The 14,963-nt window shown below is 46.8% G+C and overlaps 1 protein-coding gene across 1 annotated transcript in view; it reads left to right on the top strand.

Moving 5' to 3' along the window:
- Galnt8 (polypeptide N-acetylgalactosaminyltransferase 8) overlaps positions 1-14,963 on the top strand; it is a 35,972-nt gene that overhangs the window by 13,278 nt on the left and 7,731 nt on the right. Inside the window, exons 4-8 of the mRNA XM_038319262.1 lie at positions 210-393; positions 1,796-1,993; positions 2,684-2,798; positions 12,687-12,872; positions 14,668-14,805. Of these exons, the coding sequence (XP_038175190.1) occupies positions 210-393; positions 1,796-1,993; positions 2,684-2,798; positions 12,687-12,872; positions 14,668-14,805 (821 nt within the window). The remainder of the gene's footprint in view (positions 1-209; positions 394-1,795; positions 1,994-2,683; positions 2,799-12,686; positions 12,873-14,667; positions 14,806-14,963) is intronic.

The following is a 14,963-nucleotide window of genomic DNA, read 5'->3' on the forward strand; positions in this document are numbered from 1 at the left end:
ATCTCCCAAGCAGAGAGATGCAAGGGTGGGGAAAGGGTGGGGAAAGGAAATGGGGGAAGGCACTGGGCAAATGTTATGTCCCTCCTCAGTCAGGGCTCTGGAGTTGCTCATTTACAGTGGCGTTGCCCACACACAGTTACAAGACAGAGTACAATTTCTGCATCACATTTTCGCACTCAGTGTCTCTATGCTGTGTGTCTGGTTGGTAGGAGAACTGAAGGCACGACTGGATGAGACGATTAAGCTTTACAATCGGAACCACCCATTCCTACTGAAACTTATTCGGCACACAAAGAGACGAGGTCTCGCGCAAGCCCGCAACACTGGTCTGGAAGCTGCTACTGCGGATGTGGTTGCCATCTTGGATGCCCACATTGAAGTGAACGTTGGATGGTAAGATTCTGGAAGACTGCTGCTTTCAGGATAAGACAGAACTGAACGATGGTACATGGCAAGTCAGGACAGTGTTGAGACAGGGAATACTAACACCAAGTCCTTGAACAAAGGGAGGTAGGCCGTAAAGCTTTTATTCAGGGAGTCTTGTTGGATATGTGAAATAGTATAAGCCTTGTGTGGTGACACATGCCCATAATCTTACCATTGGGATATAGAGGCAAGAAGATCACAAAGTCCAGGCTAGTCTGGGCTACACTGCACACATGCATAGCAGAGGTGGGTAGGTATTGTTTTTCCATTGGTTCAGTGAATACCTGAATCTACTGATGTTTTAATTATCATCTGAGCCCCATGCTTAGCACCCTGCTGCTCAGGCTGTGGCCTGGCAGGATTTCCAGTCCCATGGGCATCAACTCCTCCACCCCTGGCACCGGCTCCTCTGCTGCCACCAAATGTAGTTTTTGTTAGGAATGTTTCTTAAGAAGATCCTCTCCACCGATGCAAATAATTCCAATCAGACCAAATTAGACTGGATAAAAGATGCCCATGTTTAATGCAGTGCTCCTGGGTGACCAGGCATATGGTGAGGGGAAGAGAGGTGGGGAGAGACCACACAAAACCTGAGACCCTGTGTTCCTTTTTGGAGCAGCAGTCTAGCCTGTGTGAGTGGTCCTGACCGTCCCTGTGGAGGGATCAGTGCTTGGCAGACTTTCCTGGAGGTGGAGTCCGAACCAAGCAACTCCCAAGGGGAGGGGGCTTCCAATGATGGATGCTGGGTATTAGAGTTTTAAACTAAGTCTCTATTCTATTTACCAATAAAAACTTGGGAGTCAAATGTTGGGGTGAAAACCTACATCAGAGAGTCAGAGAAGCAACCAGCTGACCTTCCTTTTTGGCTGGAGACCCAGCAAGAAAGTGTCTCTCCAGCCATCCCAAACCAAAAAGACCCCAGAACTCTAAGTCCTTCCCTATTCCTTCCTGTGTGCCTGTCTTTATGGCTCCTCTGTGCTCTCTGTGACTAATTCCTGTCAACTAGTCATTGACTCTGCCCCTGATCCAAGGCTGATTTTATTGACACAGTCTTGGGTGTCACAGTGCCATCAAATATCCCGCAACAGGTGGAGGCTTGAAATACTGGCAGCCAGACCCTGACTTTGCAATGGCCTGGATGTGACAGCTGGACACTAACTTCAAATCTGCTCTCAACCTGGCTCAGCTGCTAGGATCCCCAGCTACCCAGAACCTAAGAAATTCTCCAGACTCTAGAGAGTCCTTGTTAGTTCCCACCCAGCTGAAATAAGGATGCCCTCCATAAGGTGAGGTTCGCAGTGTCTCTGCCTGCTCCAGCCCATGACTGACCACAGAGTCTCACCGCAGCGCTTACCATATTCTCTTCTAGGGTTGAGCCCATTTTGTCTCGGATTCAGGAAGACCACACTGTGGTTGTGTCTCCTGTGTTTGACAATATTAATTTCAATACATTCGAGCTGGAAAAGTACGAACTGGCAGCAGATGGGTTTGACTGGAAGCTGTGGTGCCAGTATGATCCCATACCGCAAGCCTGGCTTGATGTGGGTGATGTCACTGCTCCGATGACGTAAGTGTGAGTCGGCTGAGAGACCGTAATCAGAATGCACTGGGCAGGACTTGTCTGTCTTTGATGAGGAGCAGATACAGGATAAGAAAATCATGTAAGGGAAACCCTGTCTCGAAAAACCAAAAAAAAAAAAAAAAAAAAAAAAGAAAATCATGTAACGGTGATAATAATAAAAACCCAAAGGCCTGACCCCAGATTAGAAATCAGAGACACAAATCGGGTGGTGGTGGTACACGCCTTTAATCCCAGTACTCGGGGAGGGAGGCAGAGTTCAAGGCCAGCCTGGTCTAGAAGAGCTAGTTCCAGGACAGCCAGGGCTATTACACAGTGAAACCCTGTCTTGAAAAACCTAAAATAAATAAATAAATAAAAATCAGAGACATTTGGCGTTATCTAGGTTTTCAGACAAAAATCAAAGGTATTTAGCATTTTAGAAGTACCCGAGGTCCCTTCTAGTGTTACCAGACTATGAGGAGGGATGACAAAGATGGTATTCCAGCGTCACCGGTGAGGGATGGCGACAGCACAGGTAGCATGCCTTCAGTCTAGCCTGCACTTTTCCGAAAGCCTCCAGGATAGGGAGACTTAGGCAGGATTCTGAAGACCACTGTGGGCCTTCCCAGTCCTCCCCTCCATGCCGACCTGGTGCTTGGAGGGCGATTAGTAACCCTCCTACCATGTACTCTGCAGGAGTCCGTCCATCATGGGCATCATGGCTGCCAACAGAATCTTCTTGCTGGAGATCGGGGCTCTGGATGGCGGGATGCTGGGCTACGGAGGAGAGAATGTGGAGCTTAGCCTGAGGGTATGTACTTGCTCTCTTCTCTATGGGACAAAGCAGAAGGAAGGGGGTGTATTGGAAAGTCCTAGGAATTCTGGAATCCTAGAACTCAGCTGAGTGTATTGGTCACAGATTGTCACGTTTCCAGGCTCCTAGGCTGAAGAGCAAGTGGTAGGCAACAGGACTCTGGAGAGGAACTTTCTGGTACAGTCCTATGTTCCGTGATCTGAGAGCTTTGGAGGTCAGTGGTAGAGTTGAGGCTGTGAAGATGTTTCTTTTTCTCCAGAAGATCCCAGGCATTTTTTATTTCTGTGGTAGACCATCTTTGGAGAAGACACAAATCCTTACATCATTAATCAAAGATAGCAGAAATAAACACAACACACCTTTACACAGTCAGTCATGTCCCACAGCATAACCAAATGTAACACCTTGGCCCAGCTAAAATAATATTCCACAACACTTAATCATGTGGGACTTGTATTTTGGTCAAAACATTGTTTTTTGAGATAGGGTCTTACTCATTAGTCTAGGTTGTCCTGAGTCTAGGAACTCACTGTGTAGACGACACCAGCCCTTGGTGATTCTCCTGCATCCTTCTAAAATGCTGGGAATACAGCCATGAACCCCCATTTTTTAAAGTCCAGATCTCACTGTGCATTCCTAGAAGACCTAGGCTGGACTATGTAGATCAGGCTGTCCCTAAACTCATGGCAGTCCTCATTCCCCTGCTTCTTGAGTGCTAGGGCTGCAGGTGTGGGTCACCTTACCGGGTGATGGTGGACTTTTAGCATGGAGCCCAGGACTTCATACTAGGCAATCACTCTACCGAGAGCTACACCCAGCTTGATTATAGGACTTCTTAGGTGTCAAGAAGGCCTCCCACACCTGCCTCCTCCTCATGGCTGTCACCTCTTCCATTCTGCCTCCTTCCACAGCACAGGAGCCATTCTGCTCCTCCCTCTCTCCCATTTCTCTGCCTCACACTCGCCCACCATCATGGGTCCACACGTCTAACACCACAGGGCGCCGGGTGGGCCCGTGGGTGTCTTCTAGCCAGCTTGAGTCTTGAGGACCCAGGCTGGGATTTTAGACATCAATGTTTAAACACAATGCTGAAAACACAAGGAGTGTTCAGGAAAGGCTCTCGCTCTTCCTCTGATGGGATGGTGTAGGTCACTGATGCCCAGGTGGCTTGGTTTGCAGGCTCATCTCTGCGTCTTTTGTTTCCCATGGTTTCCTTTTAAGGCAGGTCTGGTTTTTCCTATCGCTTTTGCCTTTCGGTTCTCACACGATTGTCCACATCTGCGCAGGGTAAAGGTGCTGCTGTGCTTTGGGGCAGTCAGGATGATCAGCAGTCCATCTGCTTAAACCTCCGCCATGTCCGTAGAGTGAGGACCTTCAAAATCCTCTCTTCTAGCTACTTTAGGATTTACAGTGGATGCTGGCAATTATATTCATCATGCTGGGCATAGCGCACTTGAGCTTAGTCCCCCAAACAATAGCATTTACCCACTGACCAAGTCCTTACCCCCCCCCCCCCCCCCCGCTTCTATCCTCTTAACCTCCGGTAACCACTCTTCTACTCTCGGCTTCTGTGTGACCAACCTTTTACAGTCCACATCTGAACGAGATCACATGGTATTTGCCTTTTTGGGCCTGTATTTGTTCCACTTAAAATGTCTAGACCCATCATGTCATGCTCTTTTAATGTCTAAGTAGTTTTCGTGTGTGTGTGTGTGTGTGTGTGAGAGAGAACATGCATACTTTCTTTTTTTTTTAAATTTATTTATTCATTCATTATGTTTACACTGTTCTGCCTGCATGTATGCCTGCACGTCAGAAGAGGGCACCAGATCTCATTACAGATGGTTGTGAGCCACCATGTGGTTTCTGGGAATTGAACTCAGGACTTTGGATGTGCAGGCAGTGCTCTTAACTACTGAGATGTCTCTCCAGCCCCCACCCCATAGCAACTGTTATAAAGAAAACATTTAATTGGGTGGCTTGCTTACAGCTTCAGAGGTTCAGTCCTTTATAATCATGGCAGGAAGCATGGCCATATGCAGGCAGATGTGGTGCTGGAGGAATAGCTGAGAGTCCCACATCTTTCAGGCAACAGGAAGCTGACTGACTGTCACACTGAGGGAAGTTTGAGCAAAAGAAATCTCAAAGCCTGTCTCCATAGTAACACACTTCCTCCAACAAGGCCACACCTAATAGTGCCAGTCCCTTTGGGAACCATTTTCTTTCAAATCACATTAGGGTTCATTACTCCCTGGAACCCAAAGACTTGTAGTCATATTATAATGCAAAATAATGCATTCAACCTAATTTCAAAAGTCTCCATAGTCTATTCCTGTTAGGAATAATCTTAAAATGAGCCTCTCCACCAACGCAAATAATTCCAATCAGACCAAATTAGACCTAAAAAAAAATGCCCATGTTTACTGTAGTGCTCCCTGGTGGCCAGGAGCATGGTGGGGGGGGGGCATGCAAAACCCAGATTTGGGCAGCAACCTAAATAGCCTGTGGGAGTGGTCCTGACACTCCCTGGGGAGGGGGTCAGCGCTTGGTGGGCTTTTTCGGAGCTGGAGTCCTGACTAAGGCAGCTCCCAGGCCAGGGGCTGGGGTGACGATTCCAGGCTCCTTGGATCTAGGGGTGTCAGAGGACTGGGATCTCACTTTTGACCACATAATATCAATCTCAAACTGTTTCAAAGTTTAAAGTCTCTTTTGAGAGGCATGGCAATCTCTTAATTGTAATCCCTCTACAAAAATCAACAAAAAAGCAGATCACATACTTCCAAGCTATAATGGTACAGGGTATACATTACCATTCCAAAACATAGGGAAAGAAGCATAGCAAGGAAATACTGGACTAAAGCACCGAAAACAAGCTGGGCAAACTCCAAACTCTGCAGCTCCATGTCTGATATCAAAATTCTCTTTAGATCTCTAACTCTGTTCCAGCTTTGTTGACTGTAACACCTTTCTCTTTGGCCGATTCCACTCCCTGTTAGCAGCTCTCCTTGGAAGGTATCCCATGACTCTGGCATCTCTAACATCATGGGTTCTCCATGGCAATCCAGACTTCAACTTCACAGCTTCACACCATGGCCTTTCTATTGGCCTCCATTCAGGGACACCCCTGACACATGCCTGGCCTCGGTGGCTTTATTCCATAACTCCTTTCTTTGATCCTTAGCTCTAAAGCCAGAGCCATGTAACTGAAGCTTCCAAGTTCTGCCGTTTACTGGGGCTGGAACATGGCCCCTCATCCAATTACATCTTCACCAGCTTTCTCTCCTTCACTGCCTAAGCTTGGCTGTCCTGAAACCTGCTCTGTAGGTCAGGCTGGCCTCAAACTCAGAGATTCACCAGCCTCTGCCTTCCCAGCGCTGGGATTAAAGGTGTACCCCACCACACCTGGCTCTAAGCTTTTCTTCAGTTCCTTTTTACAAGTCTGAAGCTTAACTGGGCAGGATCTTGCTTCGAAGTCATCACTCCCTTTATTCAATTTCTTAATCCATTTATCTTCTTGGACAGAAGATTTTGTTTTGTTTCATTTTCTGCTGCCCATTCTCTTCTCAAACGTTTCCTCTTGTTCAGCTTGCTCCTTTTCATTATATATCTTCATTATTGTTACCACTAATATCTACACAACAGAGTCTATACTAGGCTGTTTGGAGATTTCCTTCCTCTGCTAAAGGAATTAACCCAAAACTCTTAGCTTTAGCCTCAGGCAGACTCTTCAGACAAAAGGCAGCCACTTCCTTCACCAAAATACCACAAGAACAACTTTTAGGCTACATATCAAATTCTTTTCCTCTGAAACTTCTTGACCCAACCCCAGAGAGTTCATCAAATCACACTCAGCACCACTGTCTTCCATGCTCCTACGAGTATGGCCTATTAATCAATGCTTAAATCATTCCACTTCTTTCATAACCCAATGCTGTGGGAAAATGCCCTTGTATACTGTAAAGATTTGTCACTCATATTGGTTTAATAAATTGCTGATTGGCCAGTAGTCAGGCAGGAAGTATAGGCGGGGCAGTCAGACTAGGGAATTCTGGGAAGAGAAAATGCAGAGACATAGTTACCAGCCAGATGCAGAGGAAATAAGATGAGAATGCCTCACTGAGAAAAGTACCAAGTCACCTAGCTAAACATAGATAAGAATTATGGGTTAATTTAAGTTGTAAGGGCTAGTTAATAATAAGCCTGAACTAAGAAGCCTAACAGTTCATAATTAATATAAGCCTCTGTGTGTTTCTTTGGGACTGAACAGCTGTGGGACTAAGTGGGACAGAAACATCTGTCTACAAATGGTGCCCAAATCTTTGGCAAGAATTTCCACAGATAGCCTGAGAAATCTAGACAGGAAAGAACAGAGTTAAGAGCAGCTTCTTGGTAACTGTATTTTCTCTGGCAGGCTCTGTTTGCTGGCTGTGAGCAGAGAAGTAGCTCTTTTAATAGAGGCTTCCTGACTCAGTGACTCAGCATTAGCAACAGAAACCACATAGTGGCTCTTTTAAGAGGCTGCCACCAAATACTTAAATGGTGTTTATGAGCAGCTGGCATCAGGCTTCTTGATGGTGGAATGGACCTTGAAACTCCACAGAGTTGTGGCATTAAATGTGGCTCCTGCCAGTACCTCCACCATGAAGCTAGACTCTTAGAAAGCTAAGGAATGGGGCAGAACCAGCCACCAAAGCAACACCTTTAATCCTAGTCATGCCACTTAGCAGATTAAAGATGCATGTGGTCAGAAAAAGATAGACATATACTGTAAAGATAGATTCAGATGAGAAAAAAAAACTCTAAATGATTTACAGTGTTTAAAAATATATGTAGGCTTGGGAGAGAAAAAAAAGGATAGAGAAAGTCCTTTTAAAAAGGAAGTAGAGTAATTGGGTATGGTGGCACACATATTTAATCCTAGCACTTCGGAGGCAGAGGCAGAGGTATTTCTTTGGGATTGAACAACCGTGGGATGAGGCAGGACAGAAACTTCTGTTTAAAACCCAAAGTACCAATGTCCATATTACTCCAAATAATATTGTGGTCAGGCCTATCACAGTAATACCCTAGTCCCTAGTATTAACTTCTTTCTTAGGTTTTATTGCTTTGAAGAGACAACATGACCACAGCAGTCTTATAAAGAAAACATTTAATTGGAGTGACTCACTTACAGTTTCAGAGGTTCAGTCAATTATCATCACGGCAGGGAGCATGGTGGCATGCAGGCAGAGGTGGTGCTAGAGCTGAGACTCCTGCATCTTACAGGCCACAGGAAGTTGACTGACTGTCACACTGAGGGAAGCTTGAGCAAAAGAAACCTCAAAGTCCACCCCTACAGTGACACACTTCCTTCAATAAGGCCATACTTCCTAATAGTGCCATTCCTTTTGGGGGCCATTTTCTTTCAAACTACCACAAGGACCTTGCATATTGTTTTATATAACGATCCTAATAACTTACATTCTTGTCCCAGTGTGTAAGAGTTCCATTTTCTTCAGGTCCTTGTCAGCATTTGGTGATTTTGTCCTTTAGGTAGCAGGTCTTCTAACAGGAAGAAGTGACACATCATTGTGGTTTTGAGTTTTCATTTTCCTGATGGGTAGTGTGCCCAGCATTTCCCTCTGGCCATCTGTGAGGATCTGCCTTTCTTTAAGAGCAGAACCTGGAGAATACCGGAGTGGTGTGGACTGCTCATCTTCTGACAGGTAGTGTTGTGGATGTGTGTGTGTAGGGAATGAGGGGGTAGGAAAAGGACAGCATTCATGAAGCTCCTATATCATAGGCACTGTGCCAGAGAGTGACGTGTGGACTGCTGGGTTCGTAATCTGGATGTCACACACTCCCTGACAAATATGGACGAGTTATTAAGTGAGGATAAAAATAATGCCTGTGTGTTCTGCATGGTGAGGGTTAAATTCATGAGAAGCATTAGGACAGGTGTTATGAGCAGAGACTTCACGTCTGTGGAAGGGGTGAGAGGCAAAACAATAGACTGGGAAGTGAAAACACATTGGCATAGTGAAGTCGGAGGTGGGGCTTCCTGCCTGTGATTCCAGCACACAGGAGGCTTGGGCAGGATTGCTGTGAGTTCAAGGGTCAGCCTGAGCTCTAAAGTGAGACCCTGTCTCAAAGAATGGAACAATATACTATAAGCAAATAATCAAGCATGAGGATTTTATCTAGGATCCCTGAACCTCACACAAGATGCCTGGCACCCCAGTCTTGGGGGTCCCTGAGGCTCATTGGCCAGCCAGCTTAGCTCATAGTTTCAGGTTCAGTGAGAGACCCTGGGCAGACTCCCTGAGTCACCGTGGATCTCCACTTGTATATAGATCTGTACAAACATGAGTTTAAACACAGCACTTATAAACACATTTTAATTAAAAACAAATAACTAATGAATAAAAAAATAGCCAAGTTTAAAATTGTTCAACAAGAACAATTGATGAAATTTATTATTTTATAAATAATCTTTATTTTTTAATATGGATGCAGAGGCTCTTACGCAAACTGCTACTTTTTTTCATTTCCTAAATTTATATGGAATTGTAAAATCCCATCAACTGTAAAAACTGAAACAAAAGCTTAATTTTCTGTTTTGTTTTTGAACAGGGTCTTGCTTTTTGTCCAAGCTGCTCTTGAACTCATGGTGATCTCCTACCTCAGAATCTCTTGAACAGGGATTATAGGCATGAGCCAACATACTTTACCTTGTACTTGAATTTTTTAGAAAATTAGTTGTTTTGCCTGTTCGCTGCACCACATGTATGCAGTACCTCTACTGGCCAGAAGAGGGCATCAACTCCCCTGGAATTGGAGTTAGAGGCAGTTGTGAGCAGCCTGGTGCCTAGAATCTAACTCAGGACATCTGGGATAGGAACCAGTTCTCCAGACCACTGAGTAATTTCTCCAGGCCCCAGTGTTTGAATTTGAATTCTTAAATGATTGATTGGGAGAAAAAAAAAAAACCAAGCCAGAAACAAATTAAATTAGGATATAATATCTACAAGATCTGAGCTAATGAGGGGAGACAGAGAAGGACTTGAAGGAGAGATCTGCCTTTGTTCCCTTGTCGGAGCACTAGCTGCTGCACTTGGTATGCCATCGAGTCTTCCTAACAGCCCTAAGGCAGCTGACTCTTTCTGCGCATGTGTGAGCAGAGGCTCAGGAAGGTGGCGATTTGTCTAACTAGGCAGCTGTGGAGTCCAGATGGGAGCCTGACTGTTCAGGAAGGAAACTCCTCCGTGGATCAAGAGCTGAAGGAGCAGGAGATGAGGGTCACCAATTCTGAGTGTACTTGATAAGATTAATTCCTTGGGTAGACACACTTCTGCTGTGCTAACGGAATTGGCATGGGATGGGCCAGCAGCTCTTGGGTCAGGGCAGGGCAGGGCAGGGTGTAGGAGGCTGCTAACCTGAATTGGAGCAACTTGCCAGAATTTTGCCAGAAATTGCCACCTCTTGAGGTCACCATGAGGCGAAGACACAGGAAATATGGTATCAGCCCAATAGAATGAGAAAAATCTACTGTCACCAAAACCGTATTTTTGGGGGGAGTTGGAGAAATGACTCAGTGGTTAAGAATATGTAGTGTGTTCGATTCCCAGCACCCATGGCAGGCAGCTCACAACAATTTTTAACCCCATCTTCAGGGGATTTGGTGCCTTTTCTAGTTTCTGTGGCACCTGTATTCTTGGTGTTTTTTTTTTTTTTTTTTTCGAGGCAGGGTTTCCCTGTAGTTTCTAGAGCCTGTCCTGGAACTAGCTCTTGTAGACCAGGCTGGTCTCGAACTCACAGAGATCCGCCTGCCTCTGCCTCCCGAGTGCTGGGATTAAAGGCATGCGCCACCACGGCACCTGTATTCTTAAACACATACCAATTCCACCACCCCAGACACACAATCTTCAGAAATCTCACATTTTTGATGCCAAATATGAGCACATATTTTCAGACAGTGAGCCAGTGCTCCAGAGAGTGAGCCGGTGCTCCAGAGAGTAAGCCAGTGCTCCAGAGAGTGACCCAATGCTCCAGAGAGTAAGCCAGTGCTCCAGAGAGTGAGCCGGTGCTCCATGAGTGAGCAGGTGCTCCAGAGAGTGAGCCGGTGCTCCAGAGAGTGAGCCAGTGCTCCAGAGAGTGAGCCAGTGCTCCAGAGAGTGAGCAGGTGCTCCAGAAAATGAGCTGGTGCTCCAGAGAGTGAGCTGAAGCTCTAGAGAATGAGCTGATGCTCCAGAGAGTTAGCCAGTGCTCCAGAGAGTGAGCTGGTGCTCTAGAAAGTGAGCTGGGGCTCCATCACATTGACTGAAAGACTAATCATTGCTGGACCACAAGTCATGGGAATATGGGGAAGAACTGCACAAGTTAGTTACGTATCATTGTGTAACATTAAGTCAAACCAGGCATCTTAGAGCAAGATGCATTCTTTCCCTTTCCTTTAAGTGCTGGGGACTCATTACTACTGAGCCATATTCCCAGGCCACTTTTTACTTTTGGTCTTGAGATGTGACCCACTAAGTTGCATAGGCTGGCCTTGAACTGACTCTGTAGTTCAGATAAGCTTTGAATTTGCAATTTTCCCTTAGCCTCTAGGATATCTGGAATGACAGACCTGGGTCAGGAAGTCCTGGGAAGATCTTTCTCTGTATTTTCCCCTGCCCTCCCTCCACCCCCCACTTTCCTTTCTGCTCTTTTCACGTTCCCATCCCCCAGACAGGGTCTCATTATGTGGTCTTGACTGGCTTTCAACTTGCTACATAGACCAAGGTGTTCTTGAACATTCAACACACCTGCTTTCACCTGCCGATGGCTGAACACCAATAGCCAGTCAGTACTGAGCTTTCCCTTAAGCAGGACTGGGGAAGGATTTGCGTTTAAGGTCATAGGATGTTGATAGCATTCAGCACCTTGAAGTCTTAACCAACTGAGGCAACATTCAGGTTTTCTGCTGACTGGCACTTGGAAGTCACTCAGTTTCTGGTCAGGTGTCCCTCCCTGTTTGGTACCTTATCCCACAGTGGCTTGCTTCTTCAAAGTCAACAAAAGATGATGTCTTCTAGCAAGATGAGTGGTGCTGTCTTTATTCAAGAGCATCCTGTTGTTTCTGCTGTAGTTTGTTGGGTGGAAGGTGGCAGGCCCATACTCAAGGCAAAAGGGTTGGGGGAGGGTGCTGGCCCCAGGAGGAGGGACCAAGGAGGCTACCAACATCTGTCCACCCTACAGATGCGCATCTTGCATGCTATCAGAAAAGGATTATGGGAAGCTGGCTAGCGAATGGCTCAGGGTGTGGAGCCTCTGGTGTCTTGGGCTTTCTCATTCTGAGGAACAGGCAGTCCCTTCTCTGAGCCTTTCAGGAGAACTTCCAGAAGGAGGTGGGACAGACAGAGCTGTTTGACACCAGGAGAGAAGTAGTTTGACAGACTAGGTTGATTTATGTGAGACCTCTGGGAGGTGCCATTGAGGTGGGAATAGAAAGAGTGAAGTTTCCCAAGCTGGTTGTGGTGGCCCTTGTCCCCAACCCCAGCACTCAAGGAACTAAGGCTGGAAGACTGTAATGAAGCTAATTCGGGCTAAATAGTGAGCTCCAGGCCATCTCAAGCTACAGGGTGAGACTCTGTCTCAAAAGGGGAGGTGGCTGGGCAGTGGTGGCACACGCCTTTAATCCCAGCACTTGGGAGGAAGAGGCAGGAGTATCTCTGTGAATTCAAGGTCAGCCTGGTCTACAAAGAGAGTCCCAGGTCAACCAGAGCTGTTACACCAGAGAAACCCTGCCTCAAAAAAATCAGAGAGAGAGAGAGAGAGAGAGAGAAAGAGAGAGAGAGAGAGACTTTGCCCATTCATTGCTGTAGGACCCTGTTATTGAAGGAAGGTGGCATTGTCCCTCGCCTGCAGGTGTGGCAGTGTGGAGGGAAGATCGAGATCTTACCCTGCTCCCGGGTCGCTCACCTGGAGAGATCCCACAAGCCCTATGCCATGGACCCAGCGATTCCCTTGCGGCGGAACGCTCTGCGAGTGGCTGAAATCTGGATGGACAAACACAAATACATGGTCTACTTGGCCTGGAACATTCCCCTCGAGGTTGGTCATGCACTGAACAGAAGGAAAAATAAAAGAGGAGGAGGTGGCAGTAACGGCGGGGGGATGAGAAGCTAGGGGACAAACGAAGCATCCTTGGCTTGGTGGGGTAAGGTACGGTCCCCAGTGTGACAAGAGTTCGCAGCTGGATGGACGTATGACCCTGTGTTCAGGTACTTGATGTATTCAATTTTCTCCTTTGGGTTTTTTGTTTTTTGTTTTTTGTTTTTTTAAAGATGGGGGTCTTCACAGTATCTGAGGCTGGCATAGAGCTCATGGTAATCCTGCCTCAGTTTCCTCAGTGACAGGAATATAGGCCTGAGCCTGCATACTGGCTCATATATGAGTTCTTTAACCATCAGAGTGCACCTCCAGGATGTTTTGTGGATGAGGAAGCCCAGAGACAAAGAGAGCTGGAAAGAAATGGTTGAAGATAGCACTGGTGCAGACAGTGAGGAACAGAGACAAAGCTCAGACATGTCCGCCTTCCAGATTGCATGTTCTTCATTTGATAGTGAGAAGTGTTGAACACAGGGCCTTTTCGTCCTCCATCTTCCTCTGAAATAGGGACTTGTGTAGCCCCGACTGGCTTTGAGGAGGACCCTGGGTTTCTGACCCTCCTACCTCCACTTCCTAAGGTCCAGGATTATAAGCATGTGCCACCCCACTTGGTTTCATGCAGTGCTGGGGACTGAACCCAGGGCATCATGCATATGAGGCTAGCATTCTCCCAACAGAGCAACATACCCAGGTCCAGGCATTTGCTCTCTTAAGGGGGCACGGATAGGGCAGTGGCATGGATGTATGGGAGGAGGTTCTGTAGTGTTGTTGGATTCATGTGAATGGGGGTGCTCTGAGCTGAGCCCTCTTTATCCCATCTGCCTAAGGCTGTGCTCTGTTTTCTCCCTGACCTCTAGATTCTGTTTGTTGAGATGTGCTTGGCTCACAGAGACCAGTCACTTCATATGCAAACTCCTCTTCCATCTCAGGAGATGTTTGGGGAGTCTGCAGGAAGCTGGGGAGGCTGTGGGATTAGCCTAGAAGGAAAGCCTAGAGACCAGGAGCAGGGTGTGGCTCAGGAACCACCAGATCGGGAGAAGATAAAAATGTGCAGAAATTCCTGAACCTCCTTCAGAGTTCAAAGTCATGAAAGTGGTTACTAAGATGTCAGCAGGCTCCTGCAGTTAGCTCCCTGTTGAGAGAGGGAGTCTCCTGGTGTTCAGGCTCGCAGGTCTGGAGGGCAAATGAGCCCCCTCCCATCATCCTTGGCTTTCTGTCTCAGCAGCGTGGCATTCCGGTTGTGCCGAGCTGTAAAGGAAGTTCCCTAAGCCAATGAACTGAGTACCCTCAGAAACAGACCTCACAAGAATTCTGGGAAGATGATAGATACACACAGTTTCCGCATTTTCTTCTCTGTCTGCCTCCCTTCACAGTGGTTCCTCATAAACAACACTTCTGCAAAGTTCCCGTCACAGGCCGAAGCTTGGTACCGGAAGTTTTGTTTAAGTATTTTCTGGCCATCGTATTTTATATGTCTTTGGTGCCAGTGGCATCTCAAAACAAGAGAGATCAGTCATGAGCAAACAGCTTGAGTGGCCCCCACACAGGCTCTGTGAGGAGAAGAAGCTAGCCGGGGCACCCAGGGCTCCAGGCTTATGCTTTCCCTGTGAATATGAGCTGTCAAGGTCACCTCCAGGTTCTGAGAAAACAGCCAGTGCCCACACAGTCCACAGCAACCGATGGGGTCAAGGGTGTTTTGAAGCCTTATGAGCATATGCCACCCATATTTTCTCTTTAGAACTCTGGAATCGACTATGGAGACATTTCTTCCAGAAAGGCACTCCGGGAGAAACTGAAATGCAAAACCTTTGACTGGTACCTGAAAACTATCTACCCGCTCCTGACGCCAATGCCCAACATCGTCTGCTATGGAAGGGTTTGTGCTGGGAAGCGGCAGCTCAGATTAGAACTGACATTGTAGAAAGACAAGGCTCGAAACCCAAAGCAGTCAAGGGGTCAAACCCATCCGGCCCAAGTCCATTCTTACTTCTTGGTCCTGAGAGGCTTCCTTTCTTCTCTTTCTTCCCAACAGCT

This window comes from Arvicola amphibius, chromosome 2 (genome assembly GCF_903992535.2).
Source record: "Arvicola amphibius chromosome 2, mArvAmp1.2, whole genome shotgun sequence".
NCBI lineage: Eukaryota > Metazoa > Chordata > Mammalia > Rodentia > Cricetidae > Arvicola > Arvicola amphibius.